We start from the raw sequence: 15,499 nt of genomic DNA, 5'->3' as shown, positions 1-15,499 counted from the left end.
TGAGAAAAGGATAATCCACAACACCAGCCACCCCTATGAAATTAGCATCTCTCATCTGCCAATATGAATATTTATGCAGCACTAACAGGTCAGCGGTTACTTGAAGATAAAATCAGCATTTGGCTGAAAAGGTCCAACTTGGAATACCTAAGATGAGGTGCCTGAGTTTGTATTTGGACAACTGAAAAACAGATCCTGGTTATTATTATTTTTGCACAGATACTGAGCCACAGCTGCTTTTAATAGCTTCGGAGGGAATTCTGGATGTTCAACTTCTCTTCAAATCACACCACTTACACAGACAACAGCCTGCAGATACTTAAGCATACAAACCTCAGCCAGGATCCTTGGCCTAAATGTTCATAATGCAAAGACAATCAGTGAGTTAAAAACAAAAAAAGACCATTTCTAGAGAAGTAAATATGGTAACGTCTTTGGCAAGAATTTAATGAACCAACCTGCTGGTCAATGGTCTGAGTCTGAGGCCTCTGCAGATCACGTAGGATGTGGGATCTTACCGACAGCTGCTGCCTTCCTCCTCCTCCATCTTCATTTTGTTTCCCTTTTCCCCTTCCAGGGTCCAGCAGGAGTCCGTGGTGCACCAGGGATAAGAGGGATGAAAGGCCGCAGGGTAAGCACTTTCCATGAGTTTTTTTATCCCTCTCCTCTCTCAGCCATTGGAAAAGTAATCTGGTGGGTTAGTTTGGGAGTGTGAAGATGAACAGACTAGGGCAGCACCTCTACAGCCACCTCTGCTGTGCATCATGACTGCAGGCATTGCAGTACATCTTCATAGGGCTGCGAATGCAAGTGATGTGTATGGATGGAGGGGTGTCCCGGTGCAGAGCTTATTGTGGAAGTGGTTCATCTTGTCTTTTCCAACAACCTGCTGTGTTAAAACAGGGTTTACAGGCACTTCTGGTGGGGATGGTGAAGACTGAATCATCCAAAGATGTATCTGGACTGAGGAAAAAGGTGCAGGTAGAAGACCAGAAAAGGTGCCTTTGCTGCCAAGGGAGATGAGAGCAGCTGAGATGTGCACAGTTGTGATTTAACTGGAGGCAGAGAAAGCAGGGATTGTTATGCAATGACATAGAATTAAGAGGTGAGGCAGGCAGAAAGCTGACAAGGAGCCGAACAGCCCACTCTTCCCATGTCCCCCCTTCCAGTCTCACAGGACTAGTATCTTCTGGCAGCATTCTGCGGGGCTGTGAGCAAGGTGTGCTTTGCATTGTCAGTAGATCAGTTTATAAGCACATCCTTTGTCTTTCTGTGGGTTTTTACAGCCCTTAACACAAGGTCCTGATTTTACCTGTACATACCTGAACAGCACCGCACTGGAACCCACAGTGACATTCCTACAAGTACATGTTACGCTGGATAAATATTTCACAAGCACTCTGTCAGCTCATGTGTGGTTCTTCCAGCTCTGTTTGGGTGACAGCCGACAGCAGAGTGACCTCTAGACCTGCCAAAGCTGCTTGTTTTCCTGCCAGTGACATCCAACCCATGTCCCACTGAGCTCCTCAATCTTTCTTCTCCTTCGACGGGACATTTATGGCAGGAGCATCCCTGCTTTGGGTTGTTTTTCCTTGTCCAGCTGCTTTACAAAGTATTAATAGCACACGCATGTGGGTTTTGCTGAAGGCCCCAACAACAACATATTTCGCATTTCTCCCTCCAAGGATCTTACGATTTCTGTTTCCCTGTTTCATTTTCAAAGATGTAGGTTGGAGTAAACAATACAATTAACCAACCCCCCAGTCTGCTTCTCCTGCAACTCTTGCTTGGGGAATTTGAACAGCCAAAGGTTGCATATGTTTCCCTATACCAGAGCTAGTACTCTTCCCAAACAGCTGGGACCAGCAAAAGGAAATGGAATAACCAGCTAGAAAGCTTTATAACCACGGAGTTAAGTACCCTGGAACTGCTTTAAGCTTTAAAAGCCCAGCTAGAAGGACACTAGTAACATCCACGCCTGGCAGATGTGTATCAGGGTTCAGCTTTTAACTTGTGGCTGGGACAAACAGCTGCTTTGCCTCTTCTCTGTCTGGTGGGAAGCCCTATGGATCTCATTCCCCAGCTCTGCTCTCAGAGGGTCCCTTAGGGAGAGAGGTTTCTCTGTGCTACAAGCCAGCGATTAACTGAGCTGTCCAGGACATCCATGTTGATGATGATGGATGAGAAACTGGAGGCATTCTTTCATGGGAGGCTTTGAATGAATGGCAGAAAGTATCTCAAGGTAAAACTACAGTGCAGAGCTGAGTGGGAAATGCCTTGTGAATGAATGCAGGCTGGCGACCGTGCAGGTTCTTGGAGAGCTGGGTGCTCCATGGGGGATCAGGCACTTCTGCCCGTGCCTTTAATGCATGTGATGACAGAGGAGGAGTCTGTGATGCCAGCCACATCCCTCAGCACTGAGCCTCTCCTTAGGGCAGGCAGCCACAGGCAATTGCAGTGTTTGGCTCTTGTGTGTGTGAGATTCACTCACGTAAATCTTCTTTGGCTTCTTACATCTGCAGTGGCCTAAAGTCTGTGAGCCACAAGGGAAGTACAGCTGTTGTTTCCAGCTCCACTCATTCTGTCAGGAGTGACAAAGGGGATATTTATTATCCTATAAGGTAAAACCAAGAGCAAAGCTGGATTTGGCTCCTAAGGAAGCAGTTTGGCTGTCACAGCAGGGACCTGTCCTTGGGTGTAGATCCAGAGCGAAGGGGCAAAACCCTTAGGATAAATCCCTCAGGACAGCAACTGCTGCCAGCACTGTCCATCCTCCAAATGATGTACTGCATGGTAGAGACATCCAGCTTCGTGGCCTTGGCTCGCATTTCCTCTCCAGATGTTGAGTCCAGCAAACCCTGTGCCAATGGCTCCCCCTGGATGTTCCTCCACTGAGGACAGCATGACTTCAAAGGGCATCCTGGCCCTGAACACCAGAAATACAGCAGTCATCTATCCTGACTGTGAAAAGCCACCCCAGGAAGCTCAGAACATGGAGGTGGGACAGGAGGCAGTGCCTGGGGAAGAGGGTGCTTTAAGGTCTGGGTCTCTCCCTAAGGACACCAATATCAGAGAGGGATAAGCCTCTGCCAGCGGGTGCTCAGCACCCAGATCTGCTGCTGGGTGCCCTGGGCTGATCCTGCTCTCCACACCCGCTGCGTGGTGGAGTTTGGTGTGTATGAGCACCGCAGTGATATAATCCATACAGAGATTGCAAGGCAGACATACATTCTTTCTAAGATTCCCAGCAGAGAGAGGAGGAACTTGGATTTTGCTCTGAAATCCTACAGATTTCAGTGAGTATGATGTGGGAAAGTCAGTGTCGTAAGGACCAGTAGATCTCCTGCCTGGAGTATTTCTGGTTTGTATATCTCTCTCACACATTTTCCTTCTCTTCCTACTCTCAGAAGACATTCCAGGCACATAGTATTCTTTGTTTGCTTGGTTTGTCCTGCTATTCCAGCTCTTGGTTCTCTCAGGATGGGGAAATGATCCCCCAATTGTAATTTCAGACATTACCCTCTGTCTATCCTAGCTTACAAAAGGGACGTAATTCAATTCAGAGTGGAAACACGAATGCAGCCTCCACCAGATGTTTGTGGATTCCATGAGCTCTGTTTGTGGATACTTCATTAAAGTAATTTTGCTTTTGAAGGAAACGTAAATAGCAAATATGGTTTTGATTGAAAAGAACAATGGAGACTCTTTGGGGTCTGTATTTATGTTGTGATAGCTTTTGTACTGTCGAGATATAAGTACAAATTTTAAAAAGAAAATTCTTTTGCAGTTGTAACCCTCTTTTTAGTCGTGACAGGGCTATTGTTCCTTCCCAAGTCTTTGTTTAGCCCATCAAACTGATACTGAACAATCTTCCACAAAAGTAGTTTCCCTACTCCTCTTCCCTAAGGACAAGAAACTTGGACTTTTGAGCCCAGGCTTTATTTCCCTTCATCCATACTCAGTGAGGCACTTAGACATGTGCTTAATGTGCAACTAGTGACAGCTATGCAGATGTTTAAACCTAATTATTTAACCAAATCAAGGTTTCAATTTGGAGGCAGCTGATTCAGCAAGTCCCTCGCCCTATCTCACTTTAATTCAAATGCACATTTCTGCTGATCAGCTCCTCACAGCTGGAGAACATGTGGTCTCCAGCATCCCCTGTTGATGGCAGCGACACCAAAAAGCCCAGGTATTGACAGAGAATCTCAGCAAAAGGTTAAATATCAAGTGGAGCCGTGACTTTGCAACTCAGGTGATAAAGCTGCCCCTGAAATCCTGCTGCCAAGTGATTTACCTTGTCCCGTTCTGGCATCTGTTCCTATTTCTGGAGTCATATCCTCCCACTGGAGGGAATGCTGGGTACTGGCTCAGGCGACTCAGAGGAGCTTTTCACATCCCAAAGTGTACATCTCTTCATCAAGCTCCTGCACTACCTGCTGCCCAGGTGAAGGCTGCACAGACGAGATAAGGCCTGTGCCTGCCCTCGCCGCCGCTCTGCGCGGGAGGGGATCGCTGCCTCTCCGCCACGCAGGCCCGATGCTTCACAGCATTGTTCACTGCAATGTAGTAAACACTGGGGATTTATAAAGTGGTGTTATCTAGGCAAACCTCAAAAGAGTTGCTTTTTCCAAGCCTGGCTGAGAAGTTTTCATGGAGAAAAAGCAGAGGTATGTTGTTTTGCTCCCAGGTATCTTTTTTGCTTAAAAAGCGTTAGAAACGTTTGAGGAGAAGTTGGCTATGGACCTACAGCCAGCCAAGTCTGCCTTCAGCTGCAGTCAAGGCATCTGCTTGCTTTTCATTTGGCCAGGCTGCGATAGTGGAATAGCAATATTTGGATGAAGGGGTAAGGAAGAAGCTTTGGATTTCTGGAAGGGATCTACTGACCACTTGTTCGTGCGGCTGCTTCTCTTGTTCAGAGCCTGGTTACTCTCCGCCTTTGAGCACTGAGTTTGTGTTTAAACAAGGGGAAGTGCAGCTTTGCAGAAACACTTTGTTGAGTGTTCAGCTCTGTTCTGCAGGAAAGTGGTCTGCTCCAGCAACAGGGTGTTGCTCTGTTGCCTCACATGGACTGGCAGTAAACCTGAGTTGCAAAGCCTGGAGCTGAACCCATGGCATTTCTGAGCTGGCTTTCATACCTAGCCAACAGGGAGCACTTTGTTGGGTCTGGGATTGCTGATAGTGCTGCTCAGTATTGCACATCTCTGAGGGAAACTCCTTCTTGGCTTGTGTGTACCCACGGGTCCTGTGGCACTGTGACCTGCTGTGCTGCTGTTTCTGGAGTCGACATCAAAAATACCTCATGGTTACAGGGCACAAAATGTGACTGCAGGTGAGGCTGCAAGGACTTATGCTAGCATTCTGCTACACAGCTCTGTGGGTTCCTATGCAGGGACTGCAGGGAGAAAGGTGCCCACATAAAGTATTGAAACTAGAAGTTAAAAAATGCTGGGCTCTGCCCAGCCCTGAGCATCCTGCAGCCTGCTGAGATCCAGGACCCAGACCACCAGCATTTGCACACAGAGTTGCAGAGCGACCTGTGCAATACCAGTTTGTCTCCTCTTGCCTGACAACACAACCAGAAAGGGAAACTCATCAATTTAGGTAGCAATGAGTGACAGCACTAGGTTCTGTGCCTCGTGTGCTGCAGTGGGACTCCCTCAGCACGTCCCTGTGCTGTGAGTCCCCACGTGACCTCGGGTGAGCTGCTTTGAGGTGGATGAGGCAGTGTCTTTGAGCCACATATTCATGCCCAACTGGCTTTCATGAGAGAGTTGAGCAGGCTCTCCATCAGCCATGAACCTGTGTCTCTCTATGCCTTGTCTGCCCATGTGCAAAGGAGCAGACAGATCTCGATTTAACCCTCCTTTTTTCCTGTTTATGTTGTAAAGCTACTTGGAGCTTGCACTGTTTGTACAGCCTTGGCCCAGCAGGACCTCTCCTGAGCTGTGTGCTGCCATAAAAATACTAGCACAGACTAAAAAAAAAGCTTCTTTCTCTGTTTTATGAGCTCCTGGAGATGCTGCCATCGGTGATAGAGCCATGCAGCCATGCCTTCCACCTTCCTTATCCTGTTCTTAGGACAGGTCCATACTGCACTTGTCCTTAGGATGATGTTCCCCGAGGTGCCCCTCTACAGAGTCACACCAGTCCCTCTGCCCTGCTGTGCTCAGGGTAGGCATGCCTGCCTGCTCAGTTAATTCTGAAGCTCTGAGGGCCCAAGGGAAGCCCAAGGAGCTGTACTCAGCCTTGCCTGTGAGGCCAGGCTCTGCAGGGGATGAGGCACCATGCTGTGCCTTACGGCATTTGGCATGGGATGCTCCCTGGAGAGCTGCCAGGACCTCACTCACTCATCTCTAACCAGCGTTGTCAGTAAAAGAGAGTTTTAAAGATTTAACTAATTGACTAAATGTAGCCTTTCCTGTCAGGATGAATTAGAGGAAGCCTTTATCCTGGGTTTCAGCCCAGAAGGCTGGAGAAGCTGACGCTTGCCACATGCATTTGCGAATACAGGGTCACTTTCTCCTTCTTCAGGTCAGATGCCGATGAGATGTGTTGTGATGGGATTAGGCAGGTGACTGCTGTGAAGGGAGATTGCCCTGGCAGATCCTGCCATGCCGGTGACAGGGCTCTGCTGGAAGAAACTAGGATACCAAAAACACTTCCCCACAGCCAGCCAGACCTGCCAGGTTGGACCGCTGAGAATCACAGCCATCGCTGCCCTTTCTGCAGTGCTGAGGACTGAGGGCACCCAACAGCCTCTGCCCAGCCCAGCACTGGCAAAGGGGCAGGACTGGCTACACAAGATAGGTCTGGAGGGGCAAGATGCATCCCACTTTCCTTCCCTGAAAGCATCTGTCCTGCAATAGGAACCTCTAACCTGGGTCATCACTGTCATTTCTGTGTCCCACTTGGCTCTGATCCCTGCTCCCTCCATCTGTAATACCAGGGCTGAGCTACTGAATCCTTCCCCTCTGCTCATCCTTCCCCTTTGTCACAAAAAAGTCAGCCCCTCATCTTGGATAGTAAAGCTGTAAATGCACAAAATATCCAAATAGCTGCTCTAAGAGGAGGGGAACAGTTTGTTTTCCAGGGAGGATGAGAAGTTGGGTGGCAGGGTGCCTTTCCAGGGTGCCAGTGCCACACACATGCACTTCCCTTCTCTTTGGGCACCCCAGTACCCAGCTCAGAGCAGGTCTGTCTCTTCTGCTGAGTTGCTGGGTGTCCCAGTCACCCCAGACAGCTCCCCAGATGCCTCCAAGCCTTGCTCTCCCACTAGCCCAGCTGAGTACGGCTTAAGCTGTCAGTAGCCCTGCTTTTAAATGACCTCCTGGTTCATGTCATTGCGCTTTGAGGTTTACAGGGACACAGATCAATAAAGCTTTTGGTCTTTGCTGCTCTCTGATCTACTGGCCAGCATGAGCCAGGGCACTTGGGGTCTAGGGCTGGTGATAGCTGACATTACATACGTGTAGCGATGCACCGACCTGTGAAACACCCCACTTGGTTGTGGTGTTGCCATCTGGTGCACAGTCCTCTCTGTCCGTCTGTCCTGGGGACCAGGCTGAGCATTCTTTCGAGCTGTGTCTTACTGGCGTGCAGTGCAGGCTTGTGGTTATTTAATCTCTGGGAGGCTCAGCAGCGCCGGGTTCTGCCAAGCACAGGAAAAGCTTTTGCGTTACTTTATATTGACGATGTTTGTCTGCTGTAATAATTTGGCTGCGCTTCCTATACATCTTCTGCTGTTATACTGCCTTTCTTTGTGAGTCTCTCTTTGCCTGTCATACTGGAGTTGCTTTTCTAACACATTGGCTCCCTAGCCCTGCTATTACTTTTGGCACTGGGTTTGCATCCCGATTAAGCACATTGGCTCCTGTTTTCTCTATTTCCGTGTTGGCCTCCTCTCAGGATTCCTCTTACCACTACATTCTAGCACCACTCTGTTTTTATTTATTATTTATATTGCAGTAGCGCCTAAGAGTCCCAACTGAGCTCATGGCCTGATTATGGGCATGATGTGCATTAATAGAGTCTCTTGATAGGCCCTGGTTGGGGTTTTTTTTTTGCTGCTTTATTTTCTTTGACCCTGGCTCTGTTTATTCTCTGCCGGTGTGACACGCTGGTTTCTGGGGTTTGAATGGTGCAGAGGGCTGAGGGTTCAGCTCTCCTGAAATGAGCCAGAAAGCTCCATCACAGTTATCCCCCTCTATGAGACCAGTGTTCTCACCAAGCACCCTCTGGAAGATCAAGGACACCCCTTCCTCGAGGATGCCTGAGCCGTACCACGAGCTGCTCGATTGTAGCTGATCACATCCAGAATCACTCACTGTCTGGACTCTTTACATGCCATGAGCATTTGCAGCAGTGTTCATGTCCCATACACCTCCTGAGGTGCTCACACCTCACACACACCCAGGGGCAGATGCCGGGCTTAGGACCAGACGTGCCAAAGCAGGCACAGCTCCCAGCATGCATATGCATGAGCACCTGCCTGATCCCTAACGCAGCCAGTTCTTTAAATAGCAGGTAGCTGTAAGTGAAGGCTTGGGGTTCAGCTGCCAGCAAACATACCCTGCTCTTTGGGAGCAGTTTGGGGCCCAGGACAGTTGTGAAGGTACTTGTATGGCAGGGGCTTATGTGCCCCTGTGTCTGTTGTAGCTTTATTGCCCTGATCATGAGCATCCGAGGGGGTAGTATGGCCAGGGTTAAGGGTGGGGGCAGTTGGAAAGGCAAGGTTTCTGGGAAGGAAGGGGGTTGATGTCAGTAAGGCTGGAACTGCAGGGTTGTGCATTACAAAACTCGGCACGTAAGCGTTGCCTGAAAATAACGCTGTTCCTGGCCCGCCTCTCTCCTCTGGCACTGGTATGTGGTTGGTACTTGGTTTAGGAGGAATCAAAAGTATTCTGGTGCTGTGTGCTGGTTAAACAGTGAGGAACAAAGCACCAAACACAGAAGGGCTCTGTCGAGTCCTTGGTTCTGAGCTGCTCTGCTCAACTCAACTGGGTGTAGGCTGGCTTAGCCAGGCCTGATTTAATGGATTTTCCTGGTGGCCAAAGCTAAGGTGACTGTTGTATTTTTCAGTGAGTGATCTACTCTGTGTTCTTATTTTTGCCTCTCTTTTGCCTTTTTCCAGGGTGCCAGAGGGCCTGATGGACCAGTAGGAGAGCCAGGGTCACGAGGTGTCAAGGTGAGCAGCAGTGGGTGGCCTGAAACTGCACTTAGCTAAGCTGTGAAATACCCTGGGCAGGATCAAGGTCATGTCCTCCTCCAGACACAGGGGATGTTCAACTGCTCCTGTTGTGTAGCTGGGGTAAAAATCTGTGCAGTGTTGCTTGTGTCCTGGTGGCTGGAGTCTGAGACCCTGAACACAGAGGCCATCCACAAACCAAAGGACCTCTGCTAAAATAATAATGCCCCTCACTCACAGGAAGGGGAGTAGCTGTAACTGACAGTAAGCACCCTTGACTATTACATCAGAACTTAGCACAAAAATCAGAGCAATTTAACATGACTGGTGAAATATGACCTAAGGGGGTACATGTCTGCTCTGATGGCTTCCTCTTAATTAGGTTGGGTCAGGACAAAACACAGGGCAGACGATGTCTGGTGCAAAGAGAGACTGGCAGACGCTCTTCCTGAGCAGCCCCTCATCTGAGGTGAGCCTGCTCCATGACAGGTTTTAAGAGTGGTGCACAAGAGAGTTTCTGCAGTGGTCTCATGTGAGAGTAGTGTGGCACAGCTGGACCCTTGTCCTCCCATTAAATGTCACAGGCTTCATCCCCTGTGTGGCACATATGGCCCTGTGAATGTGATTTGGATGAAGAATGTCCCTTATTTCATGCCCTGCCAGGCAGGGCTCTGTGCTGAGGCTCCTGAGAATCCCAGCTTTCTCCAAAGCAGTGTTTGCTCACAAAATCTAAAGTCATGCAGCCCACTGCCCCCACTCCCTGCCAGCTGGGGGGTTCCTCACTGCAGGATGCTGGGCATTTGGCCTCTCAAAAGCTGCAGGGAACTGGAAGGGATGTTTGATGCACGAAAATGGAAGAGGTGGTGGGCTGGGGCAGAAGAGCATCACCAGCAGTTTGTGCTCTCGCCAATGTGTCTTTGTCTTTGTGCTTTGCAGGGCCGACCAGGGGAGCCAGGCAAGCTGGGGCCAGATGGGCTGCAGGTATGTCCTCTGTGACAGCCTGCCAAACCTGGCATGGTGTCAGTCCCCCATGGGGGTACCCACACGTACACAGTGCCCAGGGAACTGCAGCTTCTCCTGGCCAAAGCGCCGTGGATGTCTCAGCACATCCCCAGCTGCTAATCGCTGTAACTGTGTTCACAGGGGAAGATGGGCGAGACTGGGGAGACAGGAGCACGTGGCTTCCCAGTAAGTGTCCATCTCTTGTGTTTCCTTTCATGGCCTTTGCTTCACTCAGTGCTGTAAATTTTGAGTCCTGGTCCAAGAGGAAGAGTTTGGGCAGTGTCTCACACTTATGGAGCCACCTCTCCATTCATTTTGATGAAGCATTTATGAGATGCATGTTCTTGCTGAGAGACATGAAGGATTGCTTTGGGGCTGGAGCCGACCTTGGTGTTTTTAATTTTTCTAGGGTATCCAAGGACCTTCTGGACCTCCAGGAGCAAAAGGGGCTCCAGGCGACCCGGCAAGTGTCTTATCACACTCTCTTCATCTGTCTTTCCTTGTACACACACAGACACTTCATTTCTTTCTGTCTGTCTCTTCCCCACCACTTATTCCTGTTCCCAGCTTCTCTGTCCTTGCCAACTCCAGCGTGGTCAGAGATGTGAAAGACTTGGCTTGAGTCCTAGGAGGAATGAATAAAGACAAGGTCAGATCCTTGAAAAGCAAAAGAGGGCTGTGGATCAACCAGGGAGAGTGTAGAATACAGCCTGGGCTGAATTTCAGAAGGGAAGAGAGAAAAGAAGGGCAAGGTTGGGTCTGGGGGCAGGGTCAGATGTAACAGGAGTTGAACTGGGGTTGTAGGTGGAGCAGAAGGGGGGAATCAGGAGGGAGGCTGATGGTCAGAGCTGAGCCCCCAGCTTTGGGGGAGGCACTGGAGATGGCAGGTGAAGACAGAGACCCCAAGGAGGGCTAACAGAACCACAAAAGCAGGAAGAGAGGTCATCTCCTCCTCTCTGTGTCTGTGGGACTGCAAAGGGAGAGGCTAAACCAGGCGTTTTCAGATTGCCAACTGCACTTGTTTCCAGTGAGATCCAGAAAGATGAAGAGCTTTCTGAGCTGTTTGCCTGTTAAGGTGCCTCAGATCCCCATTGCTGGCCTCTCCATCTCACTGGCCATCCCCTGCATGCGATATAGCTCCCCGGTGATGCGTGAGGGAGCCGCTGGTTTATCTTGCAGACCATAGAAGTGATGACCCTTCAGCAGTGAAAACAGTTGTATGAAAAGAGCCTTGTGTCTGTGTTTTTCAGGGTCCACAAGGACCACAGGGACCACCTGGGCCTTTGGGAGAAATCGGGCATAAGGTAAGTCTGATCCTTGCTCCTATTTGTTTTCTGCTTGCATGGAGTAGCAGGATTGAAGGGGGAGTAGATGTGCAGAGGTGCATCCATCCTTCCACAGCTGGGGACGTGAGCAGGAAGGATTTCCCTCAAGTCTGAAAGTCAAGTTCCAAAGTAAATGGTGAAAATCAGGAATTCCAGCATCATTTTCATCACAGGCCCTAGAGGCCCAGTTGGTAGATGTGCAGACCCATCTTCACAGCAAGAGAAACATTTCACAGCTGACAGCACTGACAAGCACCATGGCTCTACAGCCACCCCAGGGACCACCTTTCTGTGTCAGGGTGCAGAGTCAGGCACCAAACACAACAGCAATTCAAACTGAAAATGGGTGTTTCCCACTCGTGGATGCCACTGCTGACAAGATAGCTTTGTCAGCCTGGATTGCTGTGTCAGTCCCAGCAGCAGCTCCTGCAGCCAGGGGAAGCAGCTCGGAGAAATGCCTTTGTGCTTTTGGCTTGCCGTTGCCATGAAGCAGTGGCACAAACACAACCAAAGCAGCAGCAGCTGCCAAATAGCGGCCTGATGGAGTGCAGGAGATGCCTCCATGGTTTCCCCCTGAATTGTATGCAGGTTTGGCTTGATTTACTCCTTGTGAAGTGTCACAGCCTTGGCTGTGTGTACCAGATATGCCAGTTCCCCTTGGGTAGCTCCTTGTCTTAGGTCCTGGGCTGTAACATAGATAATGATGTTTCACTTGGTCGTTTAAAACACAGCAAAGGTGCCTTTTAATGCTGTCTACTGCAAAGGGTGTGAGTCATGAATGTTTCCATTCTCATGGCTGCTAGACTGGATGGAGCGAGCTCTCAGCGTGGTAAACCACACTGGGGAGCTGGAAAGCTGCTACCGAGCCACTCTGGATGCTGCCAACCAAGAAAGTACAGAGCTTTATTCAAATCTGTGACTCTTCCAGGAGTCTTTCTCTGCACTGGCACCTCTGGAGAAACCAAAGCAGGATTTTTGCTTTCATTGGAGCTTGGGTTTTCTTGTTGCGTGACTTGACCATTTGTTCACAAACCCAACATGCACCCTGCTCCCTCCGCTGTTGAATCCATTTCAACAAGCCAGGAACTGGCTTTATTCCCTGGGCAGAGAGTGCTCCCTTGATTATGTGCTCTTTTTTTCCTTTATTCCTAACTGCAGGGGGAAGGGAGGTTGTTGTCATAAGCAAATAAACCACTCAAATCCTTTTAAAGACAAGCTTTGCTGTCCCATCTTTGGGTTTGTTTCATTTCCCATGCTCCCCAGAGGCTGTAGAAAATGTACAAAGATTAAAGATCCCACTTGATCTCAGTACCAAAGGTGTCTTATGAACGTGAGCCCTCTATGTCAAGGCTGCTGGACACTGAGTAGCAGTTCACAAGGTCATTCATCTTTCCTCTTTCCATCTTACTTTCCACAGTTTTCTAGGCCAGGCACTCTTTTCTGGCTCTCTGAAGGATGCCAAGCCCCTCTGCTCAGATAGGTAGGGCCACCTTATCTCATCTGCCAGCCACTTTCCTGTGGCTAGTCGAGCCCAGCAGCAGCCCTGGGCTCTGGGTGTCTGGTCCAAGCCCAGTTGTCAGCATTAGGATGTGTGCTGGCCCATTACAACCAGAAAAAGCATGTGATGGATATTAAGGCTAACCTGACCAAAGTTTGTACTGCAGGGTTTGGTGTAACCTTGATGTTCTTGGCTCCCTTTAGCTGTCCTGGAGCTAGAAGCACCATTCTGCCCCTGCCTCTCTGGGAGCCTGGGGTCAATGGCCCAGCTCGAAGCTGGCACCTCTGGGGCAGCTGCTCCTGCAAAGGCAGGTGCAAACCCTACGGCTGTGTTGCTGCTTACAGGCTGGTTTGGGTCAGAAGGGACCTCAAAGGTCATCTAGTTCAAACCCCCAAACCAAAGCAAAGCTTAACCCTAAACCAGAAAGAGACCAGTGGTGCAGAGGGTGCGCTCACACCAGCAGTAACAGAGAAGTGTGGTAGCTGGAGCAGCGAGTGGGAAGCAAGAGACCAGCCTAGTGGGTTTTGTACCAGCCAACCTGATGGACCTTTCTGAAGGACTTTCAAATCCAATTTTCCACCTTTTCCCTCTTCCCTAACTAGCCCCAGTGCTGCTCCATGGCTGGTTACTAACCTGAGAAAGCAGAGGAGTTGGGAGGAGTCAGAGATGGGTGCTTGGCAGAGGAGGCTGGGGAGCTGCTGCAGGGCTGGGGAGGGGGGAGACGTGAGAGATGAGCAGAGTCCTCTCAGGAACCAGGGACGAGGGGTACTGGGCCTCTTTGATGCTGCATACCCTGAGCCAGCTCCGGGGAGGTAATTACATTGCAACCAGGGCTCCACTGTCCCAGGAGGGCTCTGCTAAAGGAATTATGTCTTTGATCTTGCTTTGCTACTTGGTTACAATGGGGTTTTTCATTATCTTTTCTTTTTTTTTCTTTTCCCAGGGACCGCCTGGCTCAATAGGACAACCTGGCCTTGCAGGTGAACCTGGAATGAAGGTAAGAAACGCCCTTAGAGCAATTTCTGTGTCACACCAGGGAGATAATAGCAGCTTCTCTTCCAGCAGGATGGGGTAACATTGCAGGTTCACCCTCTAGCAGCCAAATCAAACAGCATATTCAATAAAAGATAGTTTAAAAAATAGAATCAAGTTAACTTTAGGCCCTTGGTTACAAATTCCTGAGCCCTGTCCTGAGGGAGAAGCACTGTCCCAGGGGTCTTCTGCCCTGAGAGCTGTGAAGGACCTTGGAAATGAAGCTCAACTCTTTCACAGGTTCAAAATCTGAGTGGAGAGGGAAGTCCTTGAGACTTAGAGATCCAGGCAGTTTTTAATTTGAAATAAGAGTTGTCTTAGGAAGGTCCCAAACTTAAAAATACCCTCAGACAAGGTTCTGCCACAGTTTCCAAGCCTCAGCTCTGCGGGGACTGAACTCCTGTAATGGTTAGGGGGGGAAGGGTGCCCTGCTCCAGAGCCATGAATGCACCTTCTTGTCCACATGGAAAGGCCTGTAAAAACCATCTCTTTGTTTGGATAAGATCCCTGTGCTGAGCAGCTCAGAGGGGGTTTTATTTTATCCTCACCCCCTTTCCGCTCGGTTTGAAGGTTCGCTCCTGTGCACGAAGCTTTTGAACGTGCTCTATGTGGGAATTAAATGCAATTTCCTCTGCTGTTCTTCACTCCCCACCCCCAGCCCTGTCCTTTGCCATGTTTTCCTTGGCAAATCTTCTGACGCTTCACTGGAGCTACCGTGTCTTTGGCACCCTGATAGTGCAGGAGTGTTTGGGCTCCCGTGCTCCTGGCTGCCCTGCTCGGGAATGGGACACGATGATTTGCACAGGCACCGCTTCACCCCGCTGTCAGTGCCACATGTGCTTGCTGGGGAGTCAGAGGGTGAGCGTCCCATGCTGGGACAGGCTGTGGTTGCTCTGGGCAGTGATGTGAGAAAAGGGCAAATCTTTTTCTTCTTCTCCCTCTCCACTTCCCCAAGCTCTCTGTCCTGTAAAGCAGTTAGCTTGGATGGCCACACACAGGAGGCAGCTGTCCTATGACTATTATACCCCTGGTGCAACTTCACAACCTGTCACCAAGATCCATTTGTCTGCCAGCTCTGGGCACCTTCAGTTCATTCGCTTTGGTGCCACCAAAGATTTGGGTTCTTCTCCACCCTCCTCAACCACGCTGGGGCTCATAGAACTGTCAGCTTTCCTCTCCCTCACTCCATCTGTGCCTGCAGCAACACTGCACCTTTTCCTGCCAAAGGGCTGTGCTGAGGGAATACCTTCTGGCTCTGCAGCTGCCAGCAGCACAAACTGTTCCAGGACCGCTGTCCTGTTGAGCATCATTGCAACAGAGCCTGTGAGATATGCAGTGCCCCTCTGTGAGCAGAGGCACTGGTGATGCCATCCTGTCTTTAGGAGCCCCTTACAAGCTCAAGGTGTTTTCTTGGGAGAAGGAAACAAGTCAGAATGAGGGGTGTGATGGGAAGCG

At 49.8% G+C, this 15,499-nt stretch overlaps 1 protein-coding gene across 1 annotated transcript in view; it reads left to right on the top strand.

Annotated features, from left to right (window-relative positions):
• Positions 1-15,499, top strand: part of COL27A1 (collagen type XXVII alpha 1 chain) — a 153,548-nt gene that overhangs the window by 99,666 nt on the left and 38,383 nt on the right. Inside the window, exons 28-34 of the mRNA XM_084272449.1 lie at positions 578-631; positions 9,134-9,187; positions 10,124-10,168; positions 10,331-10,375; positions 10,599-10,652; positions 11,440-11,493; positions 13,956-14,009. Of these exons, the coding sequence (XP_084128575.1) occupies positions 578-631; positions 9,134-9,187; positions 10,124-10,168; positions 10,331-10,375; positions 10,599-10,652; positions 11,440-11,493; positions 13,956-14,009 (360 nt within the window). The remainder of the gene's footprint in view (positions 1-577; positions 632-9,133; positions 9,188-10,123; positions 10,169-10,330; positions 10,376-10,598; positions 10,653-11,439; positions 11,494-13,955; positions 14,010-15,499) is intronic.

The sequence above is a fragment of the Gallinula chloropus genome (genome assembly GCF_964237585.1).
Source record: "Gallinula chloropus genome assembly, chromosome: 18".
NCBI lineage: Eukaryota > Metazoa > Chordata > Aves > Gruiformes > Rallidae > Gallinula > Gallinula chloropus.
Note: the sequence above shows the minus strand (reverse complement) of the source record. Positions and strands in the feature narration are given on the sequence as shown.